The 17,367-nt window shown below is 38.1% G+C and overlaps 1 protein-coding gene across 1 annotated transcript in view; it reads right to left on the reverse strand.

Moving 5' to 3' along the window:
• Positions 1-17,060, reverse strand: part of Svep1 (sushi, von Willebrand factor type A, EGF and pentraxin domain containing 1) — a 146,530-nt gene extending 129,470 nt beyond the window's left edge. The window contains exons 1-2 of the mRNA XM_019209820.1: positions 16,887-17,060; positions 14,499-14,675 (exon numbers count right to left, since the gene is read on the reverse strand). Coding sequence (XP_019065365.1) covers positions 14,499-14,675; positions 16,887-16,974 — 265 coding nt within the window. The 5' untranslated portion in view covers positions 16,975-17,060. The remainder of the gene's footprint in view (positions 1-14,498; positions 14,676-16,886) is intronic.
• Positions 17,061-17,367: the final 307 nt, after the last annotated feature.

The following is a 17,367-nucleotide window of genomic DNA, read 5'->3' on the forward strand; positions in this document are numbered from 1 at the left end:
AAAAAAAAAAAAAAAAAGAAATAAAATATACCATAAGCTAAATCAGTGTGGTTTAGTTATTCTTTCAATATTTGATGTTTAGTTTGATTCTATTTTTTTTTTTTTTACAATTTTAAACAACTTTATATGAACATCTTCTTTTCTTAAAACTTTGGTCAATTTAAAATTTTTTCTTAGGCAAAACAATATCAATTTTTAAACTCATAAAACTATTACAGTTGAACTAGTTCTAGTCTCACTATCAGTATTGGAAATACAAAACTTAATTGTATTCTTTTTGCCACCGGATATTAACAGTTTAAAAAATTACCAGTGAATCATTATTTACATTTCAGTTCAATAGGGTTTCAATTTAAACCTAGTTTTTCTCTGTCTGGGGATTTACTATGTACAGGGTCAGTGGAAATCCATTTGCTTAAAGAATTTAACAGGCTCTGGGAGAAAACTCTATCCATAGCAGGAATAATATTAAAAACATTACAGCCCAGCATGGCTTGATCACTGATCAGTGAGGACACACAGAGTAGATGCAACACAGGTTCTGCATGCTGGCTTATCTGCCAGATATTCCCTGTATGGGTGCTGGATTACGGGAAAGCACAGTAGCCCTACAAAGGGAACATATGAGTAAGAGGGTACTTGGGACAGCAGATGTGCCAGCCAGTGTGTACATATTTCAATATTTTAATAACTTTTACATCTGTACTTGTGCATATTCACTAAACATTAGCCTGTCCTAAAGAAATTGACATATGTTAGACCTAGGAACACGTGACCTTAGGAGCCAAAATGAAAAAAAAAAAAAAAAAAAAGATTCTTAGTGTGGCTTTGCATCTGTCAAATTTGTTTCCCATTGGGTCTTAAGAATTTTTTTTTTCTGTATTGGAGATCGAACTCCAGACCTTGCGCTTGCGAGGCAGGTGGTAACACCGCTGAGCTAAATCCCCGGCCCCACCATTGGGTCATACGAAGAGTGACAGGTTACAAGTAAAATCTCAGGACATACTTGCCCCTTTCCCCTCTCCTCCATCTCATATTCAATAAGGCATTATGGTTTGTGGGAGTTGGCAGCACAGATTACATCAACTGCCGTTCTTTATCTCCACGATTACTACACTAAATTAGGACCTTACTAGTTTATCCATTGATTCCATAACTTCCACACATGCTCCTGCTTTATATTGTTTCACATTCAGGCACCAAGTTCATATTTTATCCACACCACTTTCTGGCATTGTACTGTTCTATCCAAAAGTCTCCAATGGATCACCATTGCCAGTTGACCAAAGACCATCTCTGAGACCTGGAAGTCCAATGTCAATACAACCAACTTTTCCACTTTATTTTTCTTGCCTCAAATCCCACTCTATGTATAGATTAGCCTACTTTCCAATCCAGATAAGCTACCTCTAGTACCCCTTAAGGCTTGGACCTCTTATTCTTCACAACAGTCTCCCCAGTTTCTAATGGTCCAAGTTCCATCATTGAAGTCCATTTCAAATCCCACCACTTCCAGAACTAAACATAGGCATTTAAAAAAACTTCTGTACAGCTTATGTCACATATATCACATTAGTTTTGTTTTTATTTAAATCTAACTGCTTAGAATGGATTAATCCTAATTCTTGTTTCATGACACACACTCTGACTTGTTTATAACAATCGTAGTTCTATTTCATAATAAGATACTTAAAGAAAAGTATTGTATAACAACTGTATCTGCCAGAGTACCTAAAGAAATAGTCATTAAGAGTCAATTGACAGATTTAAATGACTTCCTTCTGTGGTATCCACATGTGATTCAGACTGATCTGATTTTCCTGGCATTCATTCTGATGATTTGTGTGGTCTAGTCTACCACACTTTGAAGTGCTCTAGTCATTTAATAGTTGTTTCCATCCATAGACCCATATTATAATATCTGGAGTACCTTCTAAATAATATGTGTGTAAATAAAATTGCAAGTATGTTTTGGCAATTGCAATGCCTTCATCACATTGCATTTCACCATATCACCACCCTTTCCCCATTTCTTCCATTAAGATAGGAAATGGTACAAAGGATTGAGTGTAAAAATAAGCATTTTGCAAATTATTACTGGCTCCAACACTGTCTGATCCTCTCTAAGTTATGTAACTAACTGAAGAATTGGTTTTTCCATTAATACTGCATGGGTGATCATGTGTGTAGCTAAATTGTAAAAGTAAAATTCTATGACCCTGGTTAGGGATGAAAAGGATAAAACAGGTAATGGGATAATGAAGATAAAGAACAACCTTTGTCAATTTTAGTCATAAACACAGAAAAATTACCATGAAATATGTTTAATCACTGTCACCAAGAAGCGAAGAAAATAATTTAAAGGAGGAAAGACTTATTTTGGCTCATTCTTTAAAAAGTCTCAGACCACAATTGGGTGGCTCAGTTTTTAGGCTTGTGACAAAGCAGAAATATCAACGTGGAAGGCAGGCCTAGCAGAGGAAAGCTGCCCAACTCATGCAGCCAGGAAGTAAAGAAAAAGGGAAAGAACCCCAGAGTAAGAAGCTAGGGACCAGATACAGGCCTAAGGTCACATCCCATGATCTACTCCATTCGACTAGGTCCCAACTTCTGTTTATCTCTCCTCCCAGTAATGCCACCAAATTATGATGCTATCAATGGATTCATTCTTCCCATGAAGTTAGAACCTCTATGATGCAACCACATCCCCAAAGCCCATCAACTGGCAAGCAGGCTTTTAGCACATGAGTGTGGGGGGACATTTCAAACCCAAACTGCAATATATGACAGTACCAGGATAGGGCTATACTCGAGACTTGAGAGAGTGGTAGGGTGATTGGGTAAGCTTGGCTAGTCAAAGTGCTTTCAAAGATGAGACAGACCGTGACTAGACATGAAGGGAAGATAGAAGTAGGGTGAAAGCATCAGGAACCAACACAGTCACTAAGGGCCTGATATACTTGGAAAAAAAAAGATTCACTCAAATGAGGGAAGTTGAGGCAGGAGCATCATGAATTCAAGGCCCACCTGGGCTACATCATGATTTTGAGTCCAGCCTACCCTACAAAGTGAGATCCTGTCTCAAAAAAAATATTGAAAAGGTACAGCAAAATAAATGCAAGTTAAACAGAAGGAGGGAAATGATACAAGAATGAAATCGACAAAAATTAAAAACAGAAAGTCAAGAAAATTGATGAAAGAGTTTGAAAAAGCAATAAAATTAACAAACCTCTAGAAAGATTGAGAGAGAGAAAAAGAGAAGACACAAATTACCAGTATCAGAAATGAAGTAGATCCACGGACATGAACAATATAATAGCTCTACATATACATTTGACAGACTAATCCCCCCCAATACAAACTACCACAATCCATTTAATATGAAATACAGTAAAACAAGTAATTTTTTTTGCTAGTGTTCCACAAGACAAGCAAACATTTGTGATAAATTTGAACTTGATAAACAAGAGATGATTTGTAATACAAGTAGTTCTCTCTCTGTCTCTCTTTCTCTGTCTCTCCTCTCTCTCTCTCCCTCCTCCCTCCCCCCCCACCCCCGGCAGTGTGGGTGATTGTCTTCCAAAAGCTAGAAGTTATGAAAGAAATTTCATCTGCAGAGGAGGAATGCCTCACTTCAAATAAGATCAGAGAGATGTGTAAAACATGCAGACAGTGCCAATTTTTGAGAAAACACCACCTGAATAAGGCTGTAGTGAGTGAGGAATCTGTTCAATGGTAACGCAATGACACATTTTTGCAATAACCTCAAAAGGAGGCAAAAGCAAGTGTCATTGGATAGGTTTTGTTAAAGATTTCATTGAGGCAATAGATAGCAGTGATTCTGTTAGTGATAGTGAAAGACCAGGTTCACATAAAAACCTACACATAAAAGTGTATAGCAATTTTTTCACAAAAGGTCAAAACTGGAAACAATCCAGATGTCTTTTTACAGATAAATGGTTAAAGAGCAGTGTATTTATATTATGAAATATGACTCAGCAAAGAAAAGGAATAAACTCTGACACATACAACATCCTAGAAAACTCTCCAGAGAATTATGCCAAATGAAAAAAACCTGTGTGATAATGTTATAGTCCACATGTTTCCACGTACATAACATTATTGATATGAAAAAAATATGGAAACAGAGAACAGATTGGTCTTTGGGGCAAGCTGGAAATGAAAGGGAAGTGTCTGCCACTCCAAAAGAGCTGCAGAAATCAAGGTGAATCCGTACCAGTGTCACTATCCTGGCTATGACTGCAATAATGTACCTTTGCAAGATGTTAGCATTGGGAGAAACTGAGAAAAGGCTAAAGTGCTTTCTGTAATTTGTTTCTCAACACTGCATATGGATTTATAATTATCTCAAAAGGGAAAACATAATGAAAAAAAATTTTAAAGTAACACAAAACAGAAAAACAATGGGCTGGAGATTAGCTCAGTGGTTCTGCCACCTGCCTTGCAAGCACAAGGACCCAAGTTCAATCCCCGGTACCAAAAACAAACAAACAAACAAACAAAAAGACCCCCAAAAACCCAGAGAAACAAAATTTCAAGGTACATGCAGAAATGTCTAACATAGAGAAACTGCTTTTTTGAGACTAGTGAGTGCCAGTCACTATAGGGGATCTGTCATTGCTTTATAGACACTCTGAGAAAAATGATGAAGAGTATACATAAATACTATGATTGGAGGGCCAGGGATTTGGCTCAGTGGTTCTGTCATCTGCCTCAAAAGTATAAGGACCCGGGCTGGGGATTTAGCTCAGCGGTTCGGTGGCCTGCCTCGCAAGAGCAAGGACCTGAGTTCGATCCCGGGTACCACAAAAAAAAAAAAAAAAAGCACAAGGACCCGAGTTCGATCCCAGGTAGAAATACTATGAAGGGAAAGGTAAATTCATAAATTGGCATTTTTATTCACATACTGTATCAGTTTTAATAAAATGTCATAGCTCCTCAGGAGTCACATAATTCTCTCAAATTATTTTAAGGAATTGTCTTTTTCTTTTTTAATATTAATGGGATTTTGTCATATTTAAGTGTTTCCTTATAGAAATAGCTATTGATTTAAAATTCTTTATCTTACTACCTTACAAACCTGTTCTAGTTATGCTAGTGGTTTTTGGATGAGTCTTTTGGATTTTTCCAGGTGGACAATAATATATAGCATGCAAGTAATAAAACAACTCTTTTAAACAAATAATAATGCAGTAGAGTAGCCTCATTTTATTAATATTTATGGTTTTGCCTTAACATTTTCACTTCTAATCTATACTTTTTCTAGTTTATGATTTATTTTCATATAACTGTTGCATATTGTGACAAGATTTTCAAGCCTCAAAGTCTTAACAGAAAATTCCCAACTGATAACACTATGCTATGTACAGTAATAATGATTTGCTTTATGTATTTATTAATGATTGCTTAAATAGTAAAAATTCACAGTACCTTGAATGCTATGTTCTGCACAGTTATGTGAAGTAAAGCACTGTCTTAAACCACCTGTAAATGCAAATAGCTTAAAGTGTGTGTGTGCACACAAACACACTACCATGGTTTAGTTATAAATTTGAAAATAAACTAACTAGATAACATAAAAAAGATAAATGTGATTAGCCACTTCCTATTGTTGAACTGGGCCTTCCAGATGGCTCACTTTGATACTGAGCCAGTGCTTCTCAGGGTCAGTAGACTCGTTCACCTTTGCTTCTCCATAAAAGGGATGGAAAATTCCCAGGAAGTTGAGAACCAAGCAGAGTTTCCATATGCTGTGTTCTAGTTCTAAACATGTGACTCATCTTATTTATTTGCTCATCTATTCATTCACCAAAACTTATTAATGTTCCCTCCAAGTCAATGTGCTGTTCAGCAGAGGCTAGAAAAAAGTAATTGTGCTTTAAAGAACTCATAGAATATTAGAGAAGAAGAATCTATCAAAAATTATAATGCAATGCAGTAACTGTAAGCAGAGAGAAGATGTAGAAGGAATTAAAATATCTAGAGCTACCTATGCCATGATGACAAATTTGTGGATAAAGGGATGAGAGGGAAGTTTCTATTGGAGAAATGCATTTGTTATAAACTTGAAAAGCGGGTAAAAACTGGACATACAGACAAGACATACAACTTTCTGGGAAAAGGGAATAAAACTGTACAAGCATTTAGCCATGAAAAAGGACTCGAACTCTAAGCTGCTGCAATAAGCTTTCTGCTGAAGGTGGTGAAATGGTCATACTCAAGCAACAGTTCAACTCTGGTAGAATCACATGATGTTGGCATTTCTTTTCAAACTGTTTAAAAAAATATGTGGGCACAAAAGTTCGATCCCCAGTACCAAAACAACAACAACAACAACAACAACAACAAAAACAAACAACAAAAAAAGAAGAAGATGTGGTACTACTGCTTGAATCTCACTTTACTGCATGAATCTAATATGTGCAATGCAGAACTGGATTTTTCAAACTCAGTACTGTTGACATTTGAAACTTACTGGGGTTGCATAGTATATTATGGGATCACTTTCTGGCTTTAGCAACCAAAATTATCATTACATATTAAATTTCCCTTAGAAGGTAAGATCACCCCTTGTTAAGAACCACCAACAATAGGCAAAATAACATTAATCAAGTATTTACTATATGCCAGACAATTTAACAAGCTTTTACACACATTTCATTTCATGTTTTAAACAATCTTACTATTATTGACCCTGTTTTATAGACTAGGAACTAAAGGGAAAAAAGGAAAAGGAAAAGAAGGAAAAAAATCTCCCAGAAACAAAAGAATTGTGAGTAAGTGAACCAGGATTCCTGTCACTAATTGCTACCGATAACTATGCATGAATGCACATAAACTGAATCAGATACATCTCAGCATCCCTGGCACTTGGCATTTCACAAGGACTATCATGATTTCAGAAGTTTGGAATGATCAGCCATAACTTGATCTGTCTAGCTTGGGCTACCATGTTCAAGTGGGCAATACTGGCTGTCATTCAAATTTGGCTGAACATCTAACATGTAGTGAATTTCAACTCCATGTAGACATTATGAAACCAAAAACCAGGGATACTAAGCTACAACTTAGAAGCAACCACTTATTTTACATGTATTCTGGAAAGAGCAGCAAAATATTTCTGGGTCATTTATTTGATGGATCATATCTGTGTAATGACTGGTGTGGATGAATTATAAGGAGCAGTGTGAACTTTGGGGTCAGAGAGCTGCAGTCTGCATGCTAACTTCACCTCTTCATCACTGAGTAATGGTAAGAAAATCTTAATTCTTTAAAACTGCTCTTTCTTTTGCAAAGGAAGAATCTAAGTTGGCAAATACTTTTCCAGTAGCATATGGACATGACATGGATCATTCTGAGAGATCCTATTTTGAGAACCTCAAGATTCAGATGCAACTAAAGTGATAATGTGCCTGAGAAACAGTCTGTGGTGTCTTTTGATGATTGCTTGACTTTCATTTTTCAAAAGAATGTGTACTTCTTGCATTATTGAAGTCTTACTCAATAGTATCGCCCCAAAGTGAAAATCCTATAGTACGATTCAAGATCTTGACATCCTTAAACCTTATTTTATTCAAGACACTATAAGCAAAGCCTCTAAGAAGCTTTTCTTGCATAGGAACAAGGTTATACAGCAGGTCTCTAGAACTTATCTTACATAACTGAAACTAAAAGGTAGTCTTCCAGTAAGTCTTAGTTTTTAGGTGGCTACCCAGAAACTGAGAAGTTGAATAATGATAATGATTGGGTAATAACTGCTTTCCCAAGTCAGAACTTTCCCAATTCTTCAATTTCAATAAAATTGAAAAAAGACCCGAGGCCATTGTCAGTTTATAAATACTTTTCTGATGACAGATAACTAGGTTAGTTTTGGCATGTAACTCAAGAGAAACTCTAACAATTGAGTGACACCAATTTAACACACTCTGCTATGTCTCATTTATATGTTTATATGAGGAATATTTTCAGTGCTAAAACCTATAAAACCAAGAGAGAAATAGATGCCATACGTTCTCTTAATCTAACAGTGAATCACTAAAATCCATGGATATATGCATTAATCAATGATCCATCTCATTAAGAGATGAGCTTCCAGGGCCGGAGATTTAGCTCAGTAGCACCACACCTGCCTCGCAAGAGCAAGGACCCGAGTTCAATTCCCAGTACCAAACAAAAAAAAAAAAAAAGAAAAGAGAGAGATAAGATGAGCTTCCAAAGGGTGGCAAATATTAGTAGTCCCAGCACTCTGGGATGCTAAAACAGGAGGATTGCAAATTACAGCCCAGCTTTGACAATTTAGTGATTTAACAATACCCAGTCTCAAAAAAAAGGGGGTGGGGCAGGGTGGGGTGTTATATATATGGCAAATCATATACAAATAACTGTGATACGTCAATCTGGAGTCAGATTTTGTCATCAGAAAATTTTAAATTTTTATTCTCAACTTTTGTACCAGAGAAGCAAAAAAGCTGTGACTAAGAGAAAGCTTTGGAACAAAAAAATTTATTACATCAGAAGAGAATTAGTATTTGGTAAAAGTGGACTAGAACTAAGAAAGTAGAAGCCATGCATAATTTTTGCATTAAGAAAGGTGATTCAAATGAATTCTGAGAGGAATCAAATTTGCTACAATATTTAGATTTTAGTGGGTGCATTCTATAGTGATGTAATAGGTCTGTGGTGCTCTCTGTGTGCGTGTGTGCGTGTGTGCATGTGTATTTTGTAGAACTGGAGACTAAACCTAGAGCTTCACGCGTGTTAAGCCAGTGTTCCACATTTGAGGTCTAACCTACAACCCCAGCCCTAATAGTTTTGTTTTAAAATTTCAATACAGAATTATAGAATTGTCACATTTTTTAAATTCTGCTAAAATTTTTTAAGTGGCCACATAAAAATCAATGGAGAACACAGAGATTTGCAATATTTTTAGGTGAAAGCAGAGATGAGATAAGCAAAAATGGTTGAAGACTATGCTTTTTCTTTGTCCCTTCTCCCTATTGTTGCAAAGACTCACAATGTCTCTGGGTGTGGCGGGGGGAATGGGAAGATTTTACAATGACAAGAAGAAATTCATCATGATCTTTAGCTCAATTTTAGATTACTGGATACATTTTTGTGAGTGTTTTGAAGCTACACAATACACTGGCTTCACAGATCCTGTGATGATTTATAGCCATGATCTAATTCTGTGTGTTTTCATGTTATAAAACCACGCTATTGGAAAGTCTCCATTAGAACTGAATACCTACCTCATTTAGAGGCAAACTGAGTGAAATAGCCTATATAGGAAGCAGTTACAAATTGTCATTCTTGTATTAATGGGAACTAGCGTCAACAGTCTTTCACAAAAAGCAAAGAGGAAGACATTGTACAAATTCCTTACACCTTACAAATCCATTATTAGTTACTTTTGGGAATTTGGGAGGGGGGTGTCAGCTAAGCTCTGGGTAGAGAACAAGATTTCCAAATGTTTTGGTTTCCATTCAAGAATTTTTAGAGCAATTGCTCTTCTCTTTCCAAAGAAATAATATAATGTTTGGACAGGAAGATGAGTGTGTGTGTGTGTGTGTGTGTGTGTGTGTGTGTGTGTGTGTGTGTGCAGGGCAGAGGTGGGGATTTATATGCATTTATGTACACATACAGGACGATAGTCCCACAGAAATAGTTTAGTGTATCTATTTCTACGGGGTATCCTCCACTGATGGAAAATAATACAACTGGAGCTTTGGCTCAAGTTACCTAAGCCTTATGCTTGGCTCCCAACCAGTGATAATTTTCAATCTGCTAGTTTCAAGCTTGCTGAAATGAAGTCAGTCTTTGCATAAGAGCAGTGTCCTCAAGATGTCTATTGTCTCTAAACTCTGTGACTCTCAATTCCCTTCAGAGAAAATCCGAAACAGCTGCAACTACTTGGATTTATAAAAATTTGCTGGCTATTCACAACTGATTCTATGATCTACCCATTTAAATGACTATTCTAACAAATCAACTGGATGTCATATTTAATTTATTGTTGGCAAAAGTTAACTAAATGTAAATAGTCTGCTTTCAAATAAATCAAATGCACTTTTAAAATTGTCTTAGCACGTGCTTTTTTTTTTTTTTTTTTTTTTTTTTACTAGGGATTCTTTGATGCCCATACAGACGTAGAAACCAGGTAATTACCTAAGATTTCAATAACCGAAATTGAAACTTCTGGTATTAAAATTGACTTCTTATCTACATTCTTTTTCTTTAGCATTTAGCATGGGCTTTGAAGGCAGGCGGTGGAAATACAAAATGGATCAAGAAGTAAATTGCCTGGCAGAATCACCAGTCTTATAAAGGAGGCACACTCAGGAATGGTAGGAAAAAGAGTCAGACGAAGCACAGAACAAGGTCTGAGGAGTGACAGAGCATAGTAGTTAGAGGGAAGTGTAAGCAGTTCTAGCTCTTAGCTAGAGGTAAGGGAGGTGTCAAATCACGCAAAAGTCCTTATGTCAGGGAAAGAAGCCTGAGTTTATTCTATAAATGGACCATCATTGAGAAAGATTAAACAGGGATGTGCCATAACCAGATTTCTGTTTTATATAACTTACTCTTTTCTTTTCCTTCCAAGTCCAAGGCTGAATCATTGGAAGCTGTCGTCCTATAGTTGGAAAATGATCAAATATTGATGATCTTTTTAGGAACAAACTATTGCTTAGAATTAGAAATTGTATTTGTGATAGTAAGTATATATTTATGAACTGTCTAGCTCTTTGGCTAGTCTGTAGGTCTTGGAGCCAGACAACTTGGGCTCCTACCCCTGCTTGACTAGCTGCAAGACTGTGGACAACTTACTGAAGTTGGGCCTCCCATCTGTGTTTTTACCGCACATTGGCTGTATGTGTTGATGAGCTTCCTGTTTGAAGTTTTGTCCCTGCATATGATATGCCCTGATCGATTTGACACATGCCCATCACCTCTCTTCCCCACTCTCCCTTCCAATTTCACACTTCCGTTCTTGTGTGTGTTTCAATACTTAGAGTATATTTTAATCATATGCATTCCTTCACTATTTAAACTTCTAAACTTTGTTTCCTCGTCTCTAAAAATGAACAATCTCCAGAGTTAGTATGAATATGAGAGCAAGGTTTTCTGCATGCAGTAATTCCCATTTAATATTACCCATTAAATATGCTTGTCAGTTATTAGATCATTATTGCAGTTATCATCATCATCATCATCATCATCATCATCATCATCATCAATAACCTTATTATCACTACAACTAGCTAAACAACTGGTAAAGGTGAAAGATAGGGACGGACATACCAGTAATTCAGTTTGAAAGCAATACTTTTCTACATTTTCTCAATTAACGAGCTATTTATGTACACTGATGAGCACAAGCATATGCATTTGCATATATACACCCATACACACATACATGTATATAGATGATAAGTGTATGCATATATGCATGTATCTACATAAAGCTCTGCCATCAGTAAGTTCATTTAAGAGAAGAAAGTTAGGACCAGAAGAAAGGAATTTGTCTAAAGTCACTTAGTTTGTAATTGGTAGGAGCTGAATTTGAGCCAGATCTCTCTATGTTTCTAAACATTTTGAGCACGATTCTGTGTCTAGAATCTCAGGCAAGCAATGTATTCAGAAAGTTGTTTTCAAATATAGGAAAAGTAAGCTAAGTAATCTCTTTCACATAACATGGGACTCAGGAAAAAGCATCCTGGGACCCTCCCTGATTTCTGCTGATAGCAGGATCTGTCACCCGGAGTGAAATTTCATCCCTCCTGAGACCTCAATTTCCTCTTGCAGAATGAGAAGTTTAAAGCAGATGATCTCTAAAGTTCCTCTGGCTTCGAAAAAGGAATGATTTGCTTCTGAAAGGCACTATTTCCACAGTGAGAATAAATACTCGGCATTCCATCTATTCAGAGTAAATGCTGATATCTTCTCAAGTAATAAAATAGCTATGGCCTAGTTATCCTGAAGCTCTGGGATTAGAGGTTACCTTAGCTTCCTCTGGAGTCCACTGTTTATACCATGGGCATTTTTATTTCATAGCACACATCATAGTTTGCAATTACAGAGTTGATCTGTATGGGTGGACAGTCAAGAAATACATTTCCCAAGAAATACACGACTGTGCTTTTACGTTCACCACTGAATCCCTTCTTAGGACCATGCACAGGGCTGGTTATGGAGAAGATTCTCAGTTACATTTGTTGACCAAATGAATTCTTTTTTTTTTTTCCTCACTGAGATTATTGGTACATTTTAGGTATACAGTACAGTTACATTCATCATTGGGATCTTGTACCTTTACATGACAGGTCTTGGTTCTCATTTTTTTCCCTTGTCCCTGCCCTCCCTTCACCCGCTCAAATGAATTCTTAAAATGACTCACAGAGTCCAGATTTGCAGAACGAGAGAACTTACTATTTCTTTCTGCTTTTGGAAAGAGAAGTCTGATAATGAGTGTTTCATGCTAAAAGGACATTTCTTAGCTTCTAGCATGCCAGAGAAGCCAGTGATGAGTGCTGCCTCCCGCAACTACACTAACACACAGTAAACATCTTGGAGCTCCATACAATTTTTTGTAATTTCTTAGAAATAAATACCGAAGATGACAGTATGAATATTTATAGCAATGCAACTATTATGAATTAAATTTTGTATGTCGGGAAGTATCAAACTGAGGCTTATTTGCTTAAGAGAAGGCAAGAATAAGCTAATCCTTTCATGAATGGTGTTCTTGGCTAGAACCAATGGCAAAAGGCCACCAATCCCCTCTACCGACGCTTTAGTGACAGTCCCACTCAACCGACTACATTTGATGGCCTGCTGTACCTTTCAGCTTGGAATGCAACAGTGGTGGCAACCAAAGCAACTTGGGTAACTGAGAATAAACTGAGGTTTATAAAGTTCTTGTTCCTGCAGCGTACCCCTAGGATGTCAGATTCCCTTGCCTTGGAGCAAAGGGGGCTGCAGCAAAGTGGAAGAGGCTGCCAGGTAGCCGCACTGTGATGATGGCAGCTTGTTGGCAGGGAATGGTCTGGTCAAGACCACACGGAAGGCAGACATGCTGACTGCAGCATGGAGCAAAGAAAATGAGATTTTCAGCCTGTGTTTGGTGGGCTAGGATGGGAGGAGTGAGGGAGGGAGCTTTGGAGAGAGAGCCAAGCTGGGCTGCTGATGAGAGTGTGGGAAGAGTCATGGGGAGGGCAGAACAAGAGGAGGCACTTTGCCAACTCAGAGGCAGTTGGGCCGATTCCCCTCCCTACCCCTGTTCTGCTTAAGTGAAAAATCCTGCTGGATGAGGGTAGGAGCTCAGCCAAGAAAGGAGTGACTCTGCTGGGTGAACATGAATGTCGGACCTGGCTAGGATGTGTGTGTGCCAACTGGGATCAGAGCCAGGGGAGGAGAAAAGAAGGGAAGTGAGAGGAGGGAAAATAATAATAGTGAGTAAAAGGATGGCGCAAGAAGAAACGACCCACCAGAAGGAGAAAGGAAAGAGAAAAAAAAGACGGAAAGCAGAGTGGATAGAGAGGGGAGAACCAGCAGAGCAGGCTGACCTACCGAGTGCCAGAATAAAACAATGTTCATATGAAATAAGCAATGAGCAACTGCATGGCTCAGAAAAACAAAAACCCTAAAGTCCTGGTATTATCCCAGAGGGCGTTAATTTCCATGGGAATACAGTTCTCCCAAACAGCAAATCATGGGAATGTTGTAAACTGGTTTTTTTTTTAAAGTTGGTCTTTAAGGTAAAGACTGAATAAACAAAAGCTATCCGATACAGAAAGACCACAAACTACCTCTCAATATTAGGTATTACCTAAAATGCAGCATAGGACACAAGAATCCTAAGAATGCTTCTGCAATAAAACAGAAAGATCATTCTGGAAGAAATTTTAGAGAAGGTAAAAATTGCAAATACCGATGAAGTAAATTGTTTTGAAGTGATGGCACTTTCTGATGCCCTTTTGGGAGGATTGCGAAGAGCCAAGAGATCATGAAGGAAATGTCGCTTCGTGGGGTGGGAACAAATAAAGTTTATGTGGGTAAGGGCCTGAGATTCCATTGACTTCAATCTCATGGCAAGATGGAGGCATATTTTGTCCAAAGTAGCTAGAGGGCAGGTTTTGCTAGCTAGATTAATTACAAATAAAAGGCTCATGTTAGCCTGATGGAGCATCACAGACCACATAAAGGACAATCTCATTGTCTCAGACGAAGTCACTATATCGCAGCCTATTAGTAGCTGATTCCAAAACACATGAGACAATGCAGTTGAGATCTGCAGAGCAGCCTACCCAACCCATAGCTGATAGCAAATGCGTGATCCAGGACAGCTGAGACCATGAGAGCTGCCCAGCAGACCTGAACCCATGAACAATAATAAACACATTATTTTAAGGCACTGTGTTTGGGGATCATCTGTTGCACAGTAACAGATAGCTGATGTAGTTACACACCACCTGGAGACTCACCGTTGCATTCATATTGTAGACCTTTCCCATAGTAGCCCTTTTCACAGATGCATTCAAATTGGCCTGTGTGGGTCCCACATTTACAGCTTGCCATGCGGTCACAGCAGTCTTTTCCAGCTTCACAAAGATAAGAGCAATGCGACATGTCCTCTTGAATAAAACTCCCAGAAGGTAGATCTAACAATAACACACGACAAAGGGTAATTAATAAAATAATTAACGGTTGAAGGTTATGTTCTCAAGACATTAAACTGTCAGCACAAGCTAAAGAAAGTATCTTTTCTCATCCATCTAATTTCCCTCTGTTCCCTATTCCCACCCAAATATAAATGTATGTTATTTGCACTACCACACTCTGGGAATCTGTTTCAGCCAGTTAAGTTATTTCAGTCTGGGATCTCATCATAAGTTCCCAAGGTCATGCAGGGCCAGGCAGAAATGAAGTATTTTTGGGAGGAAACGCCAGATGCAGCAGGAAGTAACACAGTCGGTTCTTCAGGTCATTCCTCTGCTTCCAAACTAACAATGTTCCGCTGACTGCACATGAGGTCAGGCAGCAGTAACTACGTTTCCAAAATCCTTCCTCAAGTTAGAACTAAAGCCACAATCCTGACTGCTGTGTAAAGGTATGAGCTACTGACTTTAGAATAAATGTAATCACATCTATAGTTATTTGATTAAAAATTTAAAGAACAGCATTGTATACATTAAACAATGAAACAACATCTGATCTACCTCTTCTTTTTAACTATATTAACACATGTCACAGAAATAGACACCATTTTGATAATTTGATCTGTGGTGGGTGCTAGGTCCATGTGGGGATAGGCCCACAGAAAGAACTCAAGTGGGTAACTGTCAGCGAGACATGGGCTGCCATCAAATACTGGGAAGGAAACTGGTGATGGCCTCAGTTATGAAACATCTGCTTCTCTGCATTAGAACTCTGAATAACAGGGTTGAGGGGAAGACTATAGCTCCAAGGGAAAGAGACTAGTACAACCAGGCACCCTATTGAAACATCACCCCATACATCGTGTTATGGGTCAACAAAGATCAGGACTTAGTCCCGAGACAATACCTACAAGTGCATTTGGCAATAGAGCAACTTAAAAAGCAAGAACACTTAGGTGTTAAGACTGGGGCTTAGCATTCAAATCTGGACTAGAGTTAAGTGGATAAATCACGTAAGGGGAAAGCTACCATTCTATAACCTATGTCTATTGAGAACGGCCAGAAATAGAGTCGTGCGACCCCAGAGGGGACTCATGTAAAATGAAAGTAGCTTCATAGAATATAAAGGCAGGGGAGTAAGGCCCATTTCCTCTGATCTGTTCAGGTCTTTCCAGTTAAAACAGTTTCTTCTCACCAACTCTGGAAACTTGTTCTATATATTAGTTAAGTTTATGTGAAGCCTTCTAAAACTCGGTTGTATGACAGTAACCGAAACCCTAAATTCCCCCTACTCTGCTAGAACCCTTGACTCCAGTAACTTTTACCAGCACTTTCCCTTTGAGAGCTACTAAGTCCTTTTTGCTATATTCATAGCTATAACCGGATAACCCATTGTTACCTCTTCCCTTGGAACTACCATGGAGCTAAACTGCATATTATGAATATTACTGATTGTTTGGCCTCTTGTGGTGCCATGATGTCTGCCTGAACTGAATCTTTCACGTAGAAACTCGAAAGCACCAAGCCGAATTTACCATATACCCCCAGGATGCCGATCATCTCATTGCAGTCTCTATTGTCTTTCCTGGCTTACCAAGACATATAACCATACTATGATAGAATAGTTCATTAATTTAATGTATATAACTGAATATCTCTATAAATACTCTATAAAGAACCCTAATAAATGCATTTACTGATTTTGTTCCTTCTTAGGACGGATGCTTTTAACTTATACAAAAGCATATTTATCCTAAAATTGTCACGGCAAGAAACATGTGTTATTTATTGTCTTTATATCTTCATGTGTATTGCTGGAAACATTCTGCTGAGATTCAGCATGCGTGTCTCTAAATGTTTACTTCATCTATCCAGATAACTGTAAATGAGGTTTAAGTCAAGCCTTCCCACTCTGTGTGTAGCCTCAGAACACACCTTAATTCATACCATTGATTCTAGTGGTTCTAGATGGAAGCGTCTGGACAGTCTAGTGAAAATCTGTCATAGCTATTAAGAAACAATACAAAACAAATTCTCTTGTTGCAAGGTTAGATTTTACCTCTATGAAGTTCGGCACATCTCATGATTCACAGAACGCATGCAGCCATCATGCTCAGCAAAATGCTGGTGAGGACTGGGCATTACTTTTCAGTGGACTTCAGGAAAGTAAGAAAGGATAACAGGTTTCTTTGTTATATTATTAGGTTCTATTACCTTCGTGCAAGGCTCGGCGAGCTAAAGCCTCAAATTCTTCAAAACTGTGGAGCAGGTAGCAATGTTCCTCCTTTGGGGAGGAAGCCATGTCATTCAGTTCTCGAATGTTTCCTTGCCAGATGCCAAAAGTGAAGATCTCTACCCCCAAATCTCGCAGCGATGCTGCAATTGGTCTGGGATCTCCTCCATTGGAATATCCATCAGTAATGAGAAAGATAACTTTTGTTGAGTTTTCTCTGGCATGGTGAAGAATTTGCTGTAAAGAAATAGGACACGTCAGTCTGAGTTCACATTGTGTTTGCCTGCTCTGTGCTTCCCTCCTGTGTAAGGCAGATCATTAGCCCTTCACAGCCTCTGAGAAAGGAAACACTAATCAGGGAGAATAAAACAGGAATGGACACAGAAGAAAAATCTATGATGGGTGTTTCCCAGAGACACAATGATCCTCACAGCATTTAAAATGTATCAGCAGCAGCATCAG

The sequence above is a fragment of the Fukomys damarensis genome, unplaced genomic scaffold, assembly GCF_012274545.1.
Source record: "Fukomys damarensis isolate Sample0158 unplaced genomic scaffold, DMR_v1.0_HiC HiC_scaffold_36, whole genome shotgun sequence".
NCBI classification, from domain to species: Eukaryota; Metazoa; Chordata; class Mammalia; order Rodentia; family Bathyergidae; genus Fukomys; species Fukomys damarensis.